This window comes from Crocodylus siamensis, chromosome 2, assembly GCF_052110815.1.
Source record: "Crocodylus siamensis isolate JL-2025a chromosome 2, ASM5211081v1, whole genome shotgun sequence".
Taxonomy (NCBI): Eukaryota; Metazoa; Chordata; order Crocodylia; family Crocodylidae; genus Crocodylus; species Crocodylus siamensis.
In genome coordinates, this window is record NC_143396.1 from 93,949,196 (window position 1) to 93,965,072 (window position 15,877).

Here is a 15,877-nt window from a genome sequence, read left to right on the forward strand (position 1 = left end):
AGAAAGTAAAAAATGTTTACTATACTGCTGACATTGGCTGGTGCATGGAAAAAAGTCATCTTTGTCCATATCCCGAATTAGCCTTTTTGAAGTGCTCAGATTGACTTACACTGAAAAGACTAGCACTGGACAGAATCTCTACACGGATGCCAGCCAAAATTTGAGTTCAAACACTTTCAGAATCAAAGCAGGGATTCTACAAATGTGCTAATTTCTTACTGACACCACCTTTAGTACTTAAAGTACTTAAAAGTTCAATCCTTGTAGCATTAAACCCCTTTTTTTACAGCAACTAAAATGGAGTATAAGAATCAGCAGTTCTGAACATTTATTGCAAACATAGTTTGCATCCCATAACAAAAGTTAAACTGGGTAGGCTCAGAGAAAGCAAGTTCCTTTCCCAAATCTTAGATTAAGACATGGCACTGCAGATATGTGAGGCAGAAACAAACTGGAAGAGTGGAATGATGGACAGCAGGGCAAGTGTAACAAAAATATTTTGCATAGATTAGCTGTATGAACAATGTCTTAGAAGAGATATTATTAATTAAAGTACAATGGCTGCTGACAGTTCATATCAGTTTAGCATACCTTTGACTAGTGCATATCCCTTCAGTAGTCAAACACCCTCCAAGGAAAATAACACTTCACAGAAGCCACAATGATTACCCATAGTAACATTCAGACTCGGGGATTATGGGTTAACTTTTAACTGATTCAGAGTTATTGAAGCTGAACACTTAATAATAAACAGAACTTCTCAGACCTATTTCTCATCAATCTCAAAAGTACTCGGCTTCCTGGGTATTGATTTCAAGAACGTCAGAGAGAAAAAAAGAAATCCTCGCCATTTCTCTGAGAAAATGCACCAATTCGCACTTACCAGAGTAACAGGAAGCCTGGACCATCATGAGAAAAGGAAAATGCTTGACTGTTGCTTTTTGAAGGTAGTAGTTCTGAAAAAAACATCTCCAGGAAAAGAAAAGAACCCATCTTGCTTTCAGCAGCAGCTCCCTGTCCTCTCAATGGTGCCCTGAAATAGCTCAAACCAGTTGGTAGATTAGTTCTAGCACCTGTTCAATCAGGAGGCCCAGCACAGGCTTTGATAAACTAAAGACTACCAAGCCTTTGAGAATGTAACCCTTGTTTTGCACCTCACGTAAGAAAAATGAACAGTGCGACAAATCCCATGTTAAGGAAGCTTAATTCACTCAAGCCTCGAATCCCCAGTGAGATGATGTGCTTTGGCCGCTCAGTGGAAACTCTGTGAATTGAGTTGAGAGCATGAAGGCATGGTCAAGTCCCCTCAGAGAAGATAGGGAGTAAGTCTACCACTGGTGCGTGCTTGTAGATATAATTAAGGGTGAAGTGGACGGATAATTTTTTCCTGTGTTGTGTGGAGGTGCTGCCTGGTGTGCTCTGTTTGGTGTCCCCACTCGGCATGCTCGTTTTAAACCTCTGACCTGCACTCCCCTCCCTGTTTTTTCATTATTCATCCTAAGAACTCGGCTGTGCCCTTTTCCTGTAGCCTCCCCAATTAAAGGAGGCCAATTGGAGAGTTGGTGGGCTGGGCCCACGTGTTTTAGAGGTGGACAAATAGGCCTATGTTGTGCAGAGAATCAGTGTTGTGTTTTCAATATTATATTAATGCTTTCACTCTCATGAACAGAGCCCCTGCATCTTCACGGCTGGCACCACCATCTCAGGGACCTAGCTGTTGGGATTAAATAGAGTGATGTAACCACAGCACACTTGTCAAGGATAAGGATTAATATTACACAATACCTCCAAAGAGGCAGTAACAACATCTAAAAAAAAAAAAGCTAAGGCTATCTGCTTGTTTGGTGCCATCTCGCTACCATTTTTATATACCCACACTTTAGCTCTAAGATCAAATACCATTATTTCAGTCAGTAACACAGTATTCTGAAATTAATTAAACAAAAGGAGAATGTTTTACATTTTCTACTTAATAAAGTGCACCTGCATAATATAACAAATGGCAGAGAATATCTTACCCTCATTCCTATGGATGTTAATAACCAACTTACTCCATGGAATTAATGTTAGTATAATCCTACCCATTTTCTCTTGAAATCAATGCAGATTTCATATAAAGTGATGAAAAGAGCAAGCACTGATAAACATCTTTTACATACTATTCAGGGCACTTCAAGGTAGTATTAAAGGCTGCCTATACATGTATTTGGGGTGGGGAAGGGCATTGTAATTACAGCAGCTCCCAGATAGTCTAATTAACATGGTTCACCATCACATGTATTAATCCCATGCACATTTCAAAATGGCTGCAGGATGCTTTATCTAAGACTCATTCAATGAGCTGGAGGTAAAGCACCCCTGCAGCCATTTTGAAACATGCACGGGCTTAATACATGCAATGGTGAGGCGACTGTGTTTTAATTATAACTGAGTATGCTCCACGTCCATGGTGTCTGCTCCAACATGTTCTAATTAGAACATGATTGAGAACATCTATAGGCACCCAAAGTGATCAATAATCACTTAAAGATAATGGCTACCAACTTTTTTTAACAGGAATTTTCAGTCCATTGCTCCACATGGACAGTAGTTTGCAATTTCACTGGCATCAGTACTATTACGCCAGTATAAAAATGGTGTAAAAGAATGGAAAATCAGGCTGGTGTTGTCTCAAAACCCCGTTTGCACAATGAGTATTTTTAAAATGCACTGAAGGTGGTGGTGATTTTCTCTACTTCAGGTATATGCTGAAAACACAAGAACCCAGTATGCAGTATTGAAGATCTCAATTACAAATGCCATTTTATTGAATTTCTTCACTCAAACTGAATTTTCTCATTCCAAATCTTGCTTAAAGAGACAGTAATTAAATGCTTAGAAAAATGGGACCTGTTCCAGTAGGCAGTAAGAGAAATGTATATATTGATGCAGATATGGAATGTAATTTTTAACTCAGATCACGAGATACAAAGAAGATTTTTATGCAATACACTTACAAAACAATACAGTTCTTTTCACAAATATTTTCACAGAATTCTGCACAGCAATCTCGTAGAAAAGTAGAATTAGGCAACACCAAAATAACTTATTGTTCCTTAGTATAAATTTTTTTTTATTTCCTACGAGGAAGAGGAGCTAATTTATTAACATGATTGGACAGGATTTGACTGGATTTGGTGACAGCAGAGACTGAAAGAATTTGTTGCCATAGACAGAACAAGATGTGGTATGTGCTACATAACTGTGGCAGTTAGTTCTAATAAACTCTGGTAAAATGGAAAGAAAGCCTGCAAGTCTAGAGCTTCTGCTGAGGTACTGAGGCAACGTATGTCTGCCTCATGGTGCTTTCACAGTCAAACAGCAGAAGTGTGCTTTGGTACTTGCTTCTAATTAAAAAGAAATGCTATGTAGGCTTGCTAGTCTGAGGACATGTCCAAACTCCCCAAGTTAGTTTTGATTTTGAGGAACAACGAACATTTTGGTGTGCTTTGAGGGGATATTGGGTAAAAACTAGAAGGATTCACACTTGATGCAACACAGACGCCATCGCTGATTTCTCTCTTAACTGCACAAAACATATAACTAAAAAATGAACTAACTGTCTAGACCTAGAAACATGCTTGAGTAGCAATATTGATGGAAACAATTCCTCTTAATGTCCAAAATTACATTTATCATAATTTAAATATTACTATTGATTCCAAGAAACCTCAGTGCTGAAGAAGTATAATCATTTGGAAAAGTACAAGACAAAGTGTAGTACAGGTAGCGCAGATTAAAATATCCCAAATTTTATAACCCATTGTCATTTTGTTAAAATCATATATTCCTCAGGTTATAGATATTCAGATGGGAAACATCTTTCTCCATAATAGAGTTAGAATAAGAGTTTTAACCCTCTTGAGTTTAGGTTTCTTTTCATACATGGATCAAAATAGACTTCTTATTATGACTAAAAATATAGATTTTTAACTACAGAACCCAGCAGCCGTTTTTCTGCTTCTTTGCCCTTTCCCCCAAAAAGTCAAGCAAGGTCTACAAAAATAGCAATTAACTTTAAAAAATAGTTTGCTTCTTCCAGCAAATTTAAGTTACATTCAGCTCTAATATAGCTATTTATAATGAGCAATCCTGTGGCAGGATACTGAATAGAGACTTTGTATGTCCAGTTTCAGCAGCTGCCTGTGTCAGTGCTAGTCTTGGTCTGTTTCAACATCAGTATCTTGTTTGATATTCATGATGCCAGCGATTGAAATCATTGTAGAAAACGACTATGCTTCCAGAAGCCATACCCGTCATTATGCACCTATGAAAAGCAAAGTTTTGAAAATTAATCATGTCACATTCAAATAAGCTGGCATTATTTTTTTTGAGGAAGAGGAGGGTGGAAATGAATGGGAAGAAGGGTAGAAGACAAGAGACTTTTCTTCTACTACCTCTATAACTATCGTGATAACTAAAATATCCAGAAAAAAACCCTGCCAATGTAGCCATTAAGGACCTAAGCCAAAGCCCTATGAAGACCTAAAATATAAAAATATTCACTGGAGCTGCAGGTAAATCAGGCCCTCCTGGGCTCTCATGTGGACCCCCCCCAAAAAATGAGTTAACTCAGATGAGTAACCACTCCTGGAAAATGTTTTGTTCATATCCTGGTCCAACAGATGTGAATCAGAGAGGATCAAGTGCACAGACTTATCTGGGAACATCTTAGGGGTAGGACTGATACCAGACGGTCCTCAAGTGACAAGAGCACATGACCCTTTATGAAACAGTTGCTCCATCCAATGACTACTGATTTTTTTTTATATATATTTTTGCTGTGCTGGAGATAGTGCTAGTAAAACATCAGAATGGAGGGGGATGCAAGAACCAAGAGGCAGGTAAGTATATTTCAATTCACTCTTCCCAGTCCAAGAAATAGGAATTGGCAAATGACCTACCTGAGAAAGGAGCAGGACCACAACTCCTGTAGTTTTTTTTCTCATTGCCTGTAATATTATCAGTCAGCCGGAATGGGCTTTTATTTGGCAATCAGCATTTTAAGATATTATTATTAATGCAGTCCACTAGTGAGGTGTTCTGCACTCCATATCCTAACCACTGGCTGACTACTAGCATGTCTTTACGACTATTTAAAGAGCCGTGATCTCACTCATGACCACATTTTAGCAGTCCCAGTTGCTAAAATGCTATCCTATTGTGAAACACAGTATATCAGGAAATTTTGTGTCATCTTATCTATCTTCTCAAATTACAAAGCTATTATTATTATTATTAGAGCTAGCTAGACATCAAAATTTCTATTCTGTGAAAAGTTCTGACTTCTTTCAAAAAATAGATCTAATTTAGGATGGAAAGATTTTCCAATCTTCCATTTTGCTAAAGTAAAAAATGTTCATTTTAAATACATTTTTTATTAATTTTGTTCAGACATTTATAACCAACATTTTACACACGTGCACACACACTGAGAAAGAGAGAGAAATGTTAAATATTTTGTGCTGTGTTTATGTAGCCCCCTAGGATACTGGGCTGCAGGTCTCTTAATATGGTTCATAGATGCCACAGTAACACAAATAAACACAATATTAAAGCTGCAGTAAAAACAAAGCCTAAATGTTTGAAAATAACACCCAGTGAAACATTTTCATTTCGCTGACACTGTACTTTAAAAAATTCTAACAGCTTTAATTATGATAAATGATACATTATGTCATAAAAATGATTTGACAGGTCAATCCAAGTGAAGACACACTGATCCCTGTATAGGGTTCCCCAAATAGAACTGGGGTCCAGCCAAAAGTGACACTAAAAGTAATTTTAATATCTAGAAAACTAAGATTTTCTGGAATGGCTGCTTATGGGAACACTTACAATGAAGAAGGGAGAATGACAGCATCAGATGAAAGGTTTGGAGAGAGCAAGAAGGGTGGTGGTGTCTTGGATAGGAAGGAAGTACCGGGTTCAATCTGGTTAAGGTCCAAAAATATCACTAGATTTTTTTAAAGCAGATTTTACAAAACATTTTGAAGTGTATCTAATATTAAGATTGCTACATGTTGTGTGTTCCATACTTACTATAAGAACAGGCAATTTTTTAACAAAAATAATGCTTAAAGATAGATTCTTGAATCCATATTAAGGCAACATTCCTCTTTTTTCCTCAACATTTCAGATTAAGCAGAGGTTTTATCTGCAATTACAATTTCAGTTCATGTTTTCTTTAAGAACACAAGATAGTTACTTGTTTTAATTAATAATTGATCTCTGTTCTCTAGTTGCATAAATAGGTCAAAGTCCACTGACATCAATGGATCTATACCAATTTATACCAGCAGTGTATTTTGTCCATCAATAACAATATTTATTATTTTGATAAAGGTAGCAGGTTGAGGACTCACTTAAGATTAGGGCCTATTGTTCTGGGCACACAGAAAGAAACCACTGCTGCCACATAGAACAGTGATGCCAATACATTTTTAGAAAGAAGTTAACATTTTAAAAAATACCTATGTGATTCAGGTGTCCAGGTTGCAGCCATTTTGGTCTTGAGTCAAAAGGAATCAAAACTCATGGAAGAGGTGATATCTTTTATTAGACCAAATAGATATTTGCAAACAAATTATTTTATTTATTTTCAAGCTTCTGGGTGCACACACCCTTCAGGAGGCATAGGAGAGAGCAGTGATTGTAAAAGTTCTTCTTTTCATTTCTACCTAGGAGCACTTTTATTCCTATGTGATTCAGGAGCCCAAGTTCCATTTGAAAACTACATAGGCTGCTAAATGACTTTCAGCTGCAGTTAGGTCTTAAAAGCCTTGGGCTCTTTTGAAAATTGTTTCCACAATTTCTACTTCTAGATGATAGTATATAGGATAATTGCTAGCTAGAGGCAATTCCAAATATCCAACTTGTAAACTGATGTTTTGTGCCAAAAATGCAGACTCTAAACTGTAGCAGTATTGGCAAGTGACACAGGCAACAAGAAAAATATTTACTGTTTATCCCTTGGAAAAGTCTTCAGAAATGTCATGTCTTATATGCAAATAATAAGTAAGAGCTCTACAAATGGAATTCAGTATTTGCCTCAATGAAAAAAAGTGTGATGGGAACCTTGCGTCTCACTGGTTTTTTTTGCGTTAGCTTTGAAGACCTACATTTAGGGATTGTTTTTTTTGTCTTCTAAGGTAGGGAAAACAACCTAGAAAGGAACGATGTAATTTCTACTTCCATCTATTTTATACTGTATATTCACAAGCCCAGAATTTGATCAACAATAAAAGTTTGCCAGTCAGACTCTTGAATGAGTGTTCACTTCCCCACAAAGAGCTGCAACACTAGAAAAGAACAACAACTCTAACCTGTAACCACAACAGAACAGTGCACTGAATTCTCTATACAATCACCGCTGAACAAAGGATAATACAACAGAGAAAACCTTTTTGTTTACACTTTCATGGCGTTTCTTACGCTGTTTCATTCTAATAAATCTCTCTACGAAGTTCTTCTAATCAAATTTCAATCTCACCTTTGGTCATATGACAGGGCCATAGATCGGATTCCAGCATCACATCCCGGGTACGCAAAAAGTTGCTTGAGGTCCCAAACTTGCCATACCATGACAACTCCATTGTCTCCTCCTGTAAGCAGGTACTGTCCATCACGGCTCAGCTGGATTGCCTAAAAGGAAGTTATTCAACAGCTTGTTAAAGCAGCTTGTACTACTTTTGTTCTTGCCCTTTTGCCTCCAAGGAGGAACTTGCTACCTCTTCACAATTTTGTCTCCAAAGGCACTTAGTATTCCTAAAAGCATTTTATAGTAAGGAAGCCTATTTAAAGTTTAGGATAAATGCTATAATCCATATTTGTCAAAAAGACATAAAAGATGTCTAGTGATTGGCCTAGTAATTTAAATTTACTTTGCTATAGCTATTTCATCAACCAAAAATTAGGCATCAGGAGATTTGATTTTCTAATCAACTATCTTCACCAGAAGCAAGGGGCGCCTATACTTGAGCGCTGAGGCTGATCTGATGCACTGGAACTCCAGCTGGAACGGAGGAATTGGCCCGCTCCAGCAGCCTCCTGCACCTTGTGTATCACCATCCCCACACTTATAAATGGCAGTGGGGGTACTTGACTTAAAGCTTGCAGAACAAACTTTAGTTCAAGTACCCCCACTGCCACTTCTAAGCACAGGACACTAATATGTGAGAGACAGCAGTACTTCTATTAGAGTGGCTCTCAGAGCCTTCTCAAAATTGCTCCTCTTACTTCTCTTGGCAACTCCAGAATCACAGAAGTAAACATCTGCCTGCTGTTGTTGGAAGGAAGTTGTTCAACAGCGAACACCTTCATATGCTTTCAGGGCTGCCACAAAGAGAAGGGAAAACACCTTTTCCCTCTTGCTGCAGAGATTGGGACATGGACCAATGGCTTCAAGTTGCAGTAAAGTGGGTTCAGACTGCATATCAGGAAAAACTTTTCACTTTTAGAGTGAGACACTGGAACAGACTTCCCAGGAAAGTTGTGGACTCCATCACTGTAGGTGTTCAAGAACAGATCGGACAACCACTGGTTGGGGATGATTTATGTGTAGCCATGCCTGTGTTTTACTATAAATTTTTCCCATGTTTCTGGGCTTTGCTGCTTGCAGGAAGGGGTCAAAAGGGGGGGTTGGACTAGATGACCTCTTGAGGTCCCTTCCAGCCTGAATTCTCTATGAGTCTATGATTTATTTTCTAATATCACCTTCTAAATATTTAGGAAGTCTAAGAAAAGAGGAAAAAGGGTCTGAGTGCTCCAATCATTTTGCTTTTTATTTGCTACACTTCTAAAATTCAGCTGATGAAAATCCATTAACCTTATGGTCATGGTTCACTTGAGTTTTATACTTGAGGCTTTGAGAAAATATCCTGGTCTAATTGCACTGGTTGGTGGAACCAAGGAAAAGTAGAGAACACTCAAAGAAGCAGCTTTTGATATTTTCTTATAATGTTACTAAAAATACATTTTTGTCTAGGACAGGGGCAGATTAACACACAAGACCATGGGGCCTGGGCCCAGAGGCTCCAGCCAATCATGGGCCCCTGGGGCACCACGGCTCAGGCAGGCATCCTGGCCATGAGCATCCAGGATGGGCAGCGTGTGCCTCCTCCCTTCTCACCAGGCCAGGGCCAGGGCCAGGGCAGGCATGGGGCTCCCTTGTGGGCAGTGGCGGCTTCCTAGGGCAGTCTGCTGCCAGGAGGCACCATGGGCAGCAGACAGCCCCGCTCCTGCTCTCTGCTACCTGTGGCAAGCCGCCAGGGTAGGGCAGAACAGCCCCACCCCACCCAGCCCAGCAAAGGGGTGGGCAGAGGGGCAGGTGAGCAGCTGGGGCCGGTGTTCATGTCCCCTCCCCAAGCCAACCCCAGCCCTAGCCCATCCCACAGCACTGGGGGACTACAGCTGTGCAACACCCACTGGGCAGAGGGGCTGGGGCCGCCTTCACCCCAGATGCACCAAGGTGGCCGGGCAGACCCAACCACACCCCCCAGGCAGGTGCAGAGGGAACCTGCCCTTGCCTGGTGGGGGCCTTCAATTTTCTGTTCTCTCAGGGTACCAATAAATCTTAATCCACCCCTGGTCTAGGTATGTGCCAAACAATATATGGCAGCATGATATGAAGCCTGGCACATATAAGTGGGTCCACAGGTCATTTTGAATAAGTTGAGCCAACTCTAATTCTTATTTTCTCTATTACACAGTATGTGAGTTCAGAGAGAGAGAGGAAGGGAGGTAGAGGGAATTACATACAAATATTCTACAAGAACTTCCATGTTGCAGACTCAAGCTCTCAACAGTTAGGAAATACCAGCATTAAGACCACTTATCCACAGACAATCTTAATTCAGCTGTTACTTAAGCATGGGTCTTGATGCAGCAGTGTTAACCGTCTATAACACTCGTCAAAGATCCAGCCCATGGTGCTACCTCTGGGTCTCAGACCAGCCCTACACACCACATGCAGCACCTGCAGTTCAACCCCCGAATGCTATGTCCAGCATATAGAGCTGGTCTGGTGTGAGCTGGCATATGCATCACCAGCAGGGCTGGAGGTGGTGTGCATGCTGTGCATGGGACCAGTCCAGGTCACCGCATGTGGTGCACATGGCTGGTCCAGGGCACATGCTGCATATGGCACCCATGCCACATTGGCTCTGGGGCCTGAGAAGCTATTTATGGTGCTGCACACAGCATTTAAGTCCAGCCCGGAGTGTGCACTGCATGTGGCATGTGGCACGTGGACCTGGTCCAGAGCACACACTGCATGTGCTGCTCATGGCTCTGTGCACTAGAACTGGTGCCTGGGGCTGGTCCAGGGGGCCCAATTCAACCTATGGATCAGCCCTACGCCTCTCACTCAGCCTGTGGCCCAGATGAGTTTGATACCCGTGTTCTATAAGATAAGTTGGTAGGTTCATTTTTCAAAAAGCAAACTGAGGAAACCACTGGAGTTCCACCAAGCAGATCCACACTGACTCCCACATGGCCATCAGCAGCGCTGAAACCCTTATGTCCAGATACAGACCTTATCAATAATGTTGTACCCTCCATCCAAGCCTCCTTTTACTCTATTCTCTTCCACTCCTTCAGGCTCTTGCTTCCCCTTCCTCTAATGTCCCCAAGACTTCTGCAATTTTCCTTTATCCCTCTTACTCCTCATCCATCTGTGATCCAGTTGGTATGCCTCTGCTTCTTCATTCTGTTTTGACACCACTACAGAAAGTTAACAGACTAACTGGTAGAAGCAGGAGACCATTACCTTCCATGTACTGAGCTGGAAATGGATTTAAAAATGTTTTTTCAATGCGTTTCACAGAAATCTGCTTACAGTCAAGGAATGATGCCCAGGAAGCCTGGTTTCTATACCAGTTTTTGCAAAGTAGTGTCCCTCCTTTGACTAGAAATCCTTTCACCCTTGTCCTCCAATAAGGATGCCATCCTCTACTGCCCCTCTTAATTCCTTTCCATCCTTATAATTATCTTCCCCTACACTCGCAGCCATCCCCCAAGCTTCCTACCCTCTCCCTTTGTTAGCTATCCACTGCCTTATTCTCCAGCTGTTGATCCCCTTTTAGTTTCCTGCCTCCTCCTGGTAGGGAGACAGTTCAGGCTCTTGATGCTTGACAGGACTGAAAGGGTCCCTTAGACCTAGGAGGCCTAGTTACCTGAACATAAGTGGGCTAGAGTGCATTCATGGAGCTAGCATACACCACAGGCTATGTTATTGTGGAACCTGTTTTTGTACAGAAAAAATTCTGATGCAGCTTGTTTTTCTGCTAGGGTCTGATGACAAAAATGCTTGTTATGAATCAAAAGGTTTGTTATGGCACTCTACCCATATCTGAAGCAAATGGAGCCTAGTACCAAGAAGAGGAGAGAAACAACGATAAAGCAGGCAAAACCAAGTTGTCGATGAAAAACAGAAAATTGGCCTAATCGGTCGCTACATGACTGAAGGACTGTAAATATTACCTGTTTTTCCCTTCTCTTCCCCTTCTCTCCTACCCTTTCCCTTACCCTAATGGTGCCTGAGAACTGAAAACATCTGATCTCCCTTCAAGGAACCAGTGCCCACTCTGCAGTACTCGAGATGTGTATTATTAGGACTGGTAATATGCAATTACTTAATGCTTGGAGTTAATACTTTAAAGTGCTCAATAAAACTGATTTATTAAAGAGTTAATTGGTTTCTCATTTGGAGGGAATGAATAGGTCCTTGCTTGGAGAAGATAACTGGGTCCTCATTTGGAAGGAATAAATGGGTTCTCATTTGGAGATAAGCATATTTTAAGGCAGTATCAGCTCTGCTGTTTGCTCTTGCTCCATGTAGGAGGAGAACCAGATACCACCTGGTTATTAGGGCAACACTGGCACTCAGCGCTGCCTCTCAAGTCTTCATGACTCCACCTTTCCTTCTCTGCTCCCTTCCATCCCCACTGCACTTGCAAACTTCTCTCTTACTTTATCCTATTGCACTCAGGTCCTCATTCTTTGCCTCCCATTTAAACCACTTGTTTCTCAACTTCCAAACTGGCAGATATCACTTCTAGAGGCGTATGGCACTTCTGTGGCCCTTTGCTCTACTAAGCATATGCAAAAATATTTTTTAGAAGTTTATTAGTTGGTTCAAGTTTGGGCAGATTTTCACCTGGACAGCGAAAGAACCCCATGACTCTTTAGCCAAATTTCAATTCCTGAACAAAAGCATGAAGACACCAAAACTTTTCAACAAAATATTTGCAAGAAGCTAATGAACTCAAAACATCACTTTTTCCTTCAAGGCCGTTTCATGAGATGGCTACACTGTTTTATAACAGAAATCATAAAAACAAAAGTCACCACTTAGGCAGATGCATTGCATGGGAAATTTCAACCAAAAGAGTTACTGTTAAGAAATGTTATAAGTAACTGAAGACAGGGCCTTAAGATATTGGAAACAGGTAATTTTTTCTGCAGAGGTTGCTACCAGCTCTGCCTGTAATGAAATCCTAACTACTTAAAAATACGATCCTGTCTGTGCATATCCGAAATGTGATCCTGCCTGTGCGTATCTGTGTTAAGTTCTACAATTCTTTTGTAATCAGTATCTGAGAATTTTCTTTATAAACTGCTTTGAAAACAAAAATAGTTTCTTTAACAATTACAGACTTAAGCTATATAATTTTTAAAAATGGGTGACGTTAAAAATACTTATTGGTTTATCCAAAATCCTTAAGCAAAAAGCTTTATGTCATGATACCTTCTGAGTGTACAATGGGTTTCTGTACAGAAATATATCACAGCCTGGAGCTCCCAAAGTATCAGGTCATGAAACCTGTTAGGAAGAAGGAACAAGGCTATAGGCACTCCAGGCTTTCTGTGTTGAAATCTGCAAATCTTGTGACACCCATATGCATTATGTATTATAATCTCTGTTTCTGAGTAGCTTTTAATATTCAAAATTTGTGATGTGTTGTGTACTCAAGCTCCTTAGGAAAAGAGTTTGTAATATGTAGAATTTATAGCGTATGCACCCAAAACCAGGGGAAATTGAAATACAAAATGTTCTATTCATACAACTTTAAAGTGGTTATGGAGATCGTTGACAGTTCTAGAAACTAAAATATTAAGGTCTTCATAATAATAAAGTCAGCTCCACTGCATATACATGTTATTTTTATTCCTGTATCTTATTTTTTTATGATGTTAATCTATAATTTAAAAAGTATGAGAGCTAAGCTATTATTACTTTTATATTTCCTCAGTTTTTAGTGTTTACTATAGTAACCTTAGTGTTACAAGAACAAACCTTTAGGTTTAACGTTTTACTTAACAGAAGTTTCAAAAATAATATAATTCTTATATTTTAATTTTTTGCATGCGAAATAAAATGTCATAATGACAAAAATTTAAAAAAAACAATCCTATTCTAGGCAACTGTGTTTTGAATTAGAATTATGATAAATATGCCCAAACTTAGGAAGAACTGTATGTAATGTATCTTTCAAAGCCACAACATGAACATGGAAAATTAAACCTTAATTCAGATTACTGTCAAACATCATGAACTAAAACTTTTCCCAAGTGACAAAAATCTTCCAACTATAAATTATTTCCATCACTTCTCACTTGTGTTGGCACAGAAAGGTATACTAAGCACCTCCCACATCAGAAAGATGGCATGTTCACTGTCCCAAGGAGCTTAGAAAATAAACTGGATGGAATCTAACAAGGGTGTAATAAGGCAATAGGCGGGGGGTAGATAAAAAAATGAGGTGATATAATAAAAATTAGTAAAAGAGAAAATTGCACACATGATGATAGTGCATCCTGAAAGCTAACAAACCAAATAAAATTATTAAAAAGATCATTCATTAGAAGTAAAATCAATATCAATTTTTTTCTTTCTACAAATGTCAGCCTCCGGAGGGTATTTTGAAATTGCAATGAAGACTGTGACAAATAATTATTTGCTACACTTATAAAATTCAGCTGATGAAAATCCATTAACCTTATGGTCATGGTTCACTTGAGTTTTATACTTAAGGCTTTTTACTGGAGAAATGCTATATTAAAAGGCAAATTAAAGCTATTAATCTTTAACTCTTGCACTACCTGCAAATTTCAGTATTTCTCTGATCTCTTGATTAAATAAAGAATAGACTTTGAAGGCTTTACCAAAGTCTATGCCATTCTAATAAGTCACCTGCTTGTCAAGAAAAAAAGCTGTTGATATATATATGAAAAAGGTCACCCTGTCAAAATTTCAGTTTCATGACATGCCCCTCAGGATTTTACAAACCAAAGGATGCATTTACTCTCAAGTCCGCCAACCAGTATGGGGGAAGACATGAATCAATTTTACTGTTCTGTTTTCCCCAGTGAAAGTTATCTAGAATTCTACTAAGTATAAAGCCCAAACAGCTCTGCCGTCTAATGCTTCTCACAACACAAGAGCCAGACACACAAACAATCCCCCAAGTGCACAATTTAAGCAGTGTTCTAAAAGCTTCATTTTTGACTTGTGCTTCCTTGAAGTCTCAAAATTTTGTGCAAATACTTTAACCTCTCAGATTTCTGAAAGGCCGTGCTTCATAAAAAAGCAAAACCTGTCACCATGACAGCATTGGCTTACAGCAGTAAGAGTCTGTTAGGTACTTCCACATTTCAAAACAGACTCAGGAAAGGAAAATAAATTGGTTCCTTTGGGTGAAATAGTGTACAGTCTTTGTTTAAGATAAAATAACTCTACTTCTCTGAGCAGGCTGTCCACTTAGGTTGAACTTATTCATTAAGACATCTAAACATCATATGGCAGATATGCTGCGATATGCTGTTACCCTGAGCACCGTGGAGCAATACAGTACTTAAAACAAAAACAGGTGGAAAGGGCTGATTAGAACCTGGGTCTCCCCAGAGTGTTTGAAATCCTCTTGCAAGATTTCCAGGACTGCACTACAAGAAATGAAGCGGCAACATTGCTTTGAGTATGACAATCGTAAACGGCTACTTTTGTCAACGACATCTGGAAAGCAAAAATGACAATGACATACAAAACCGAAACTGGAATTTTACTGTTATACTTCCAGCCCTATTCCTTCATCTTCCTCCAATAACAAATAATCAAATTGTCAGCCAGCACAGCCAGTGGGCAGGTACTATTCATTTTAAATGCCCCTACTTTAATTACACAGTTGCCACTTGCCTTCTACTATGATAAAGTGCAGAAGCTCTGGGAAAAAGGTTGTGGATTGTTTAAGCCTAAAACCCAACTGGGACTGCTGGGAAAGGAAAAAAAACCCCACAAAAACATAGAGAACATGTTTTCTACTACCCTACGGAGAGCAGAACTTCGCTGCCTCAAGCAACATTCCCCAAGCTGTGGGCACTGACTGAAACACTACAGAAATTGTTTTAGCCAACAAGGGATTTCTAGATATTTTACAGATTTACTAGCCTAGCTGACAACATAATCACAACTGAAAGTGACATATTATCAGCACTATTATTGTAAGAAGAAATGAAAGAGAAAACACTCTGATGTGTACTTGTTTTAAATGAAGTGTTGGGGCAGGGGCAGGGACAAGGGTAGGGCCTGGCTGAGAATCAGAAAAGCACCTTAACAAAGACAGCAAACTTTGCTAATCATTCTCATAATATATGAGAAAGTGCATGTTCCTGTCCCAGGCCCTTTTTTTTCGCAAACTGGACATAGATACTAGTTTCAATTTCTTAGGCATTTTTCCAGTTGTCCAACATTGCCTCAAACAAATCTGCTTTTGTGGCTCCCATAACATTCAAGGATTCCGTGCCCCCTTGCCTCCCAAAAAACAACACTAGTTAATGGAGA

The 15,877-nt window shown here is 39.6% G+C and overlaps 1 protein-coding gene across 6 annotated transcripts in view; it reads right to left on the reverse strand.

Annotated features, from left to right (window-relative positions):
• Positions 1-2,769: 2,769 nt before the first annotated feature.
• The window catches only part of LRBA (LPS responsive beige-like anchor protein), a 591,088-nt gene continuing 577,980 nt past the window's right edge, over positions 2,770-15,877 (reverse strand). For all 6 annotated transcript variants that reach the window (XM_090036376.1, XM_090036373.1, XM_090036375.1 and 3 more), the window contains exons 56-57: positions 7,532-7,683; positions 2,770-4,306 (exon numbers count right to left, since the gene is read on the reverse strand). In XM_090036376.1, coding sequence (XP_089892502.1) covers positions 4,216-4,306; positions 7,532-7,683 — 243 coding nt within the window. In that variant the 3' untranslated portion in view covers positions 2,770-4,215. The remainder of the gene's footprint in view (positions 4,307-7,531; positions 7,684-15,877) is intronic.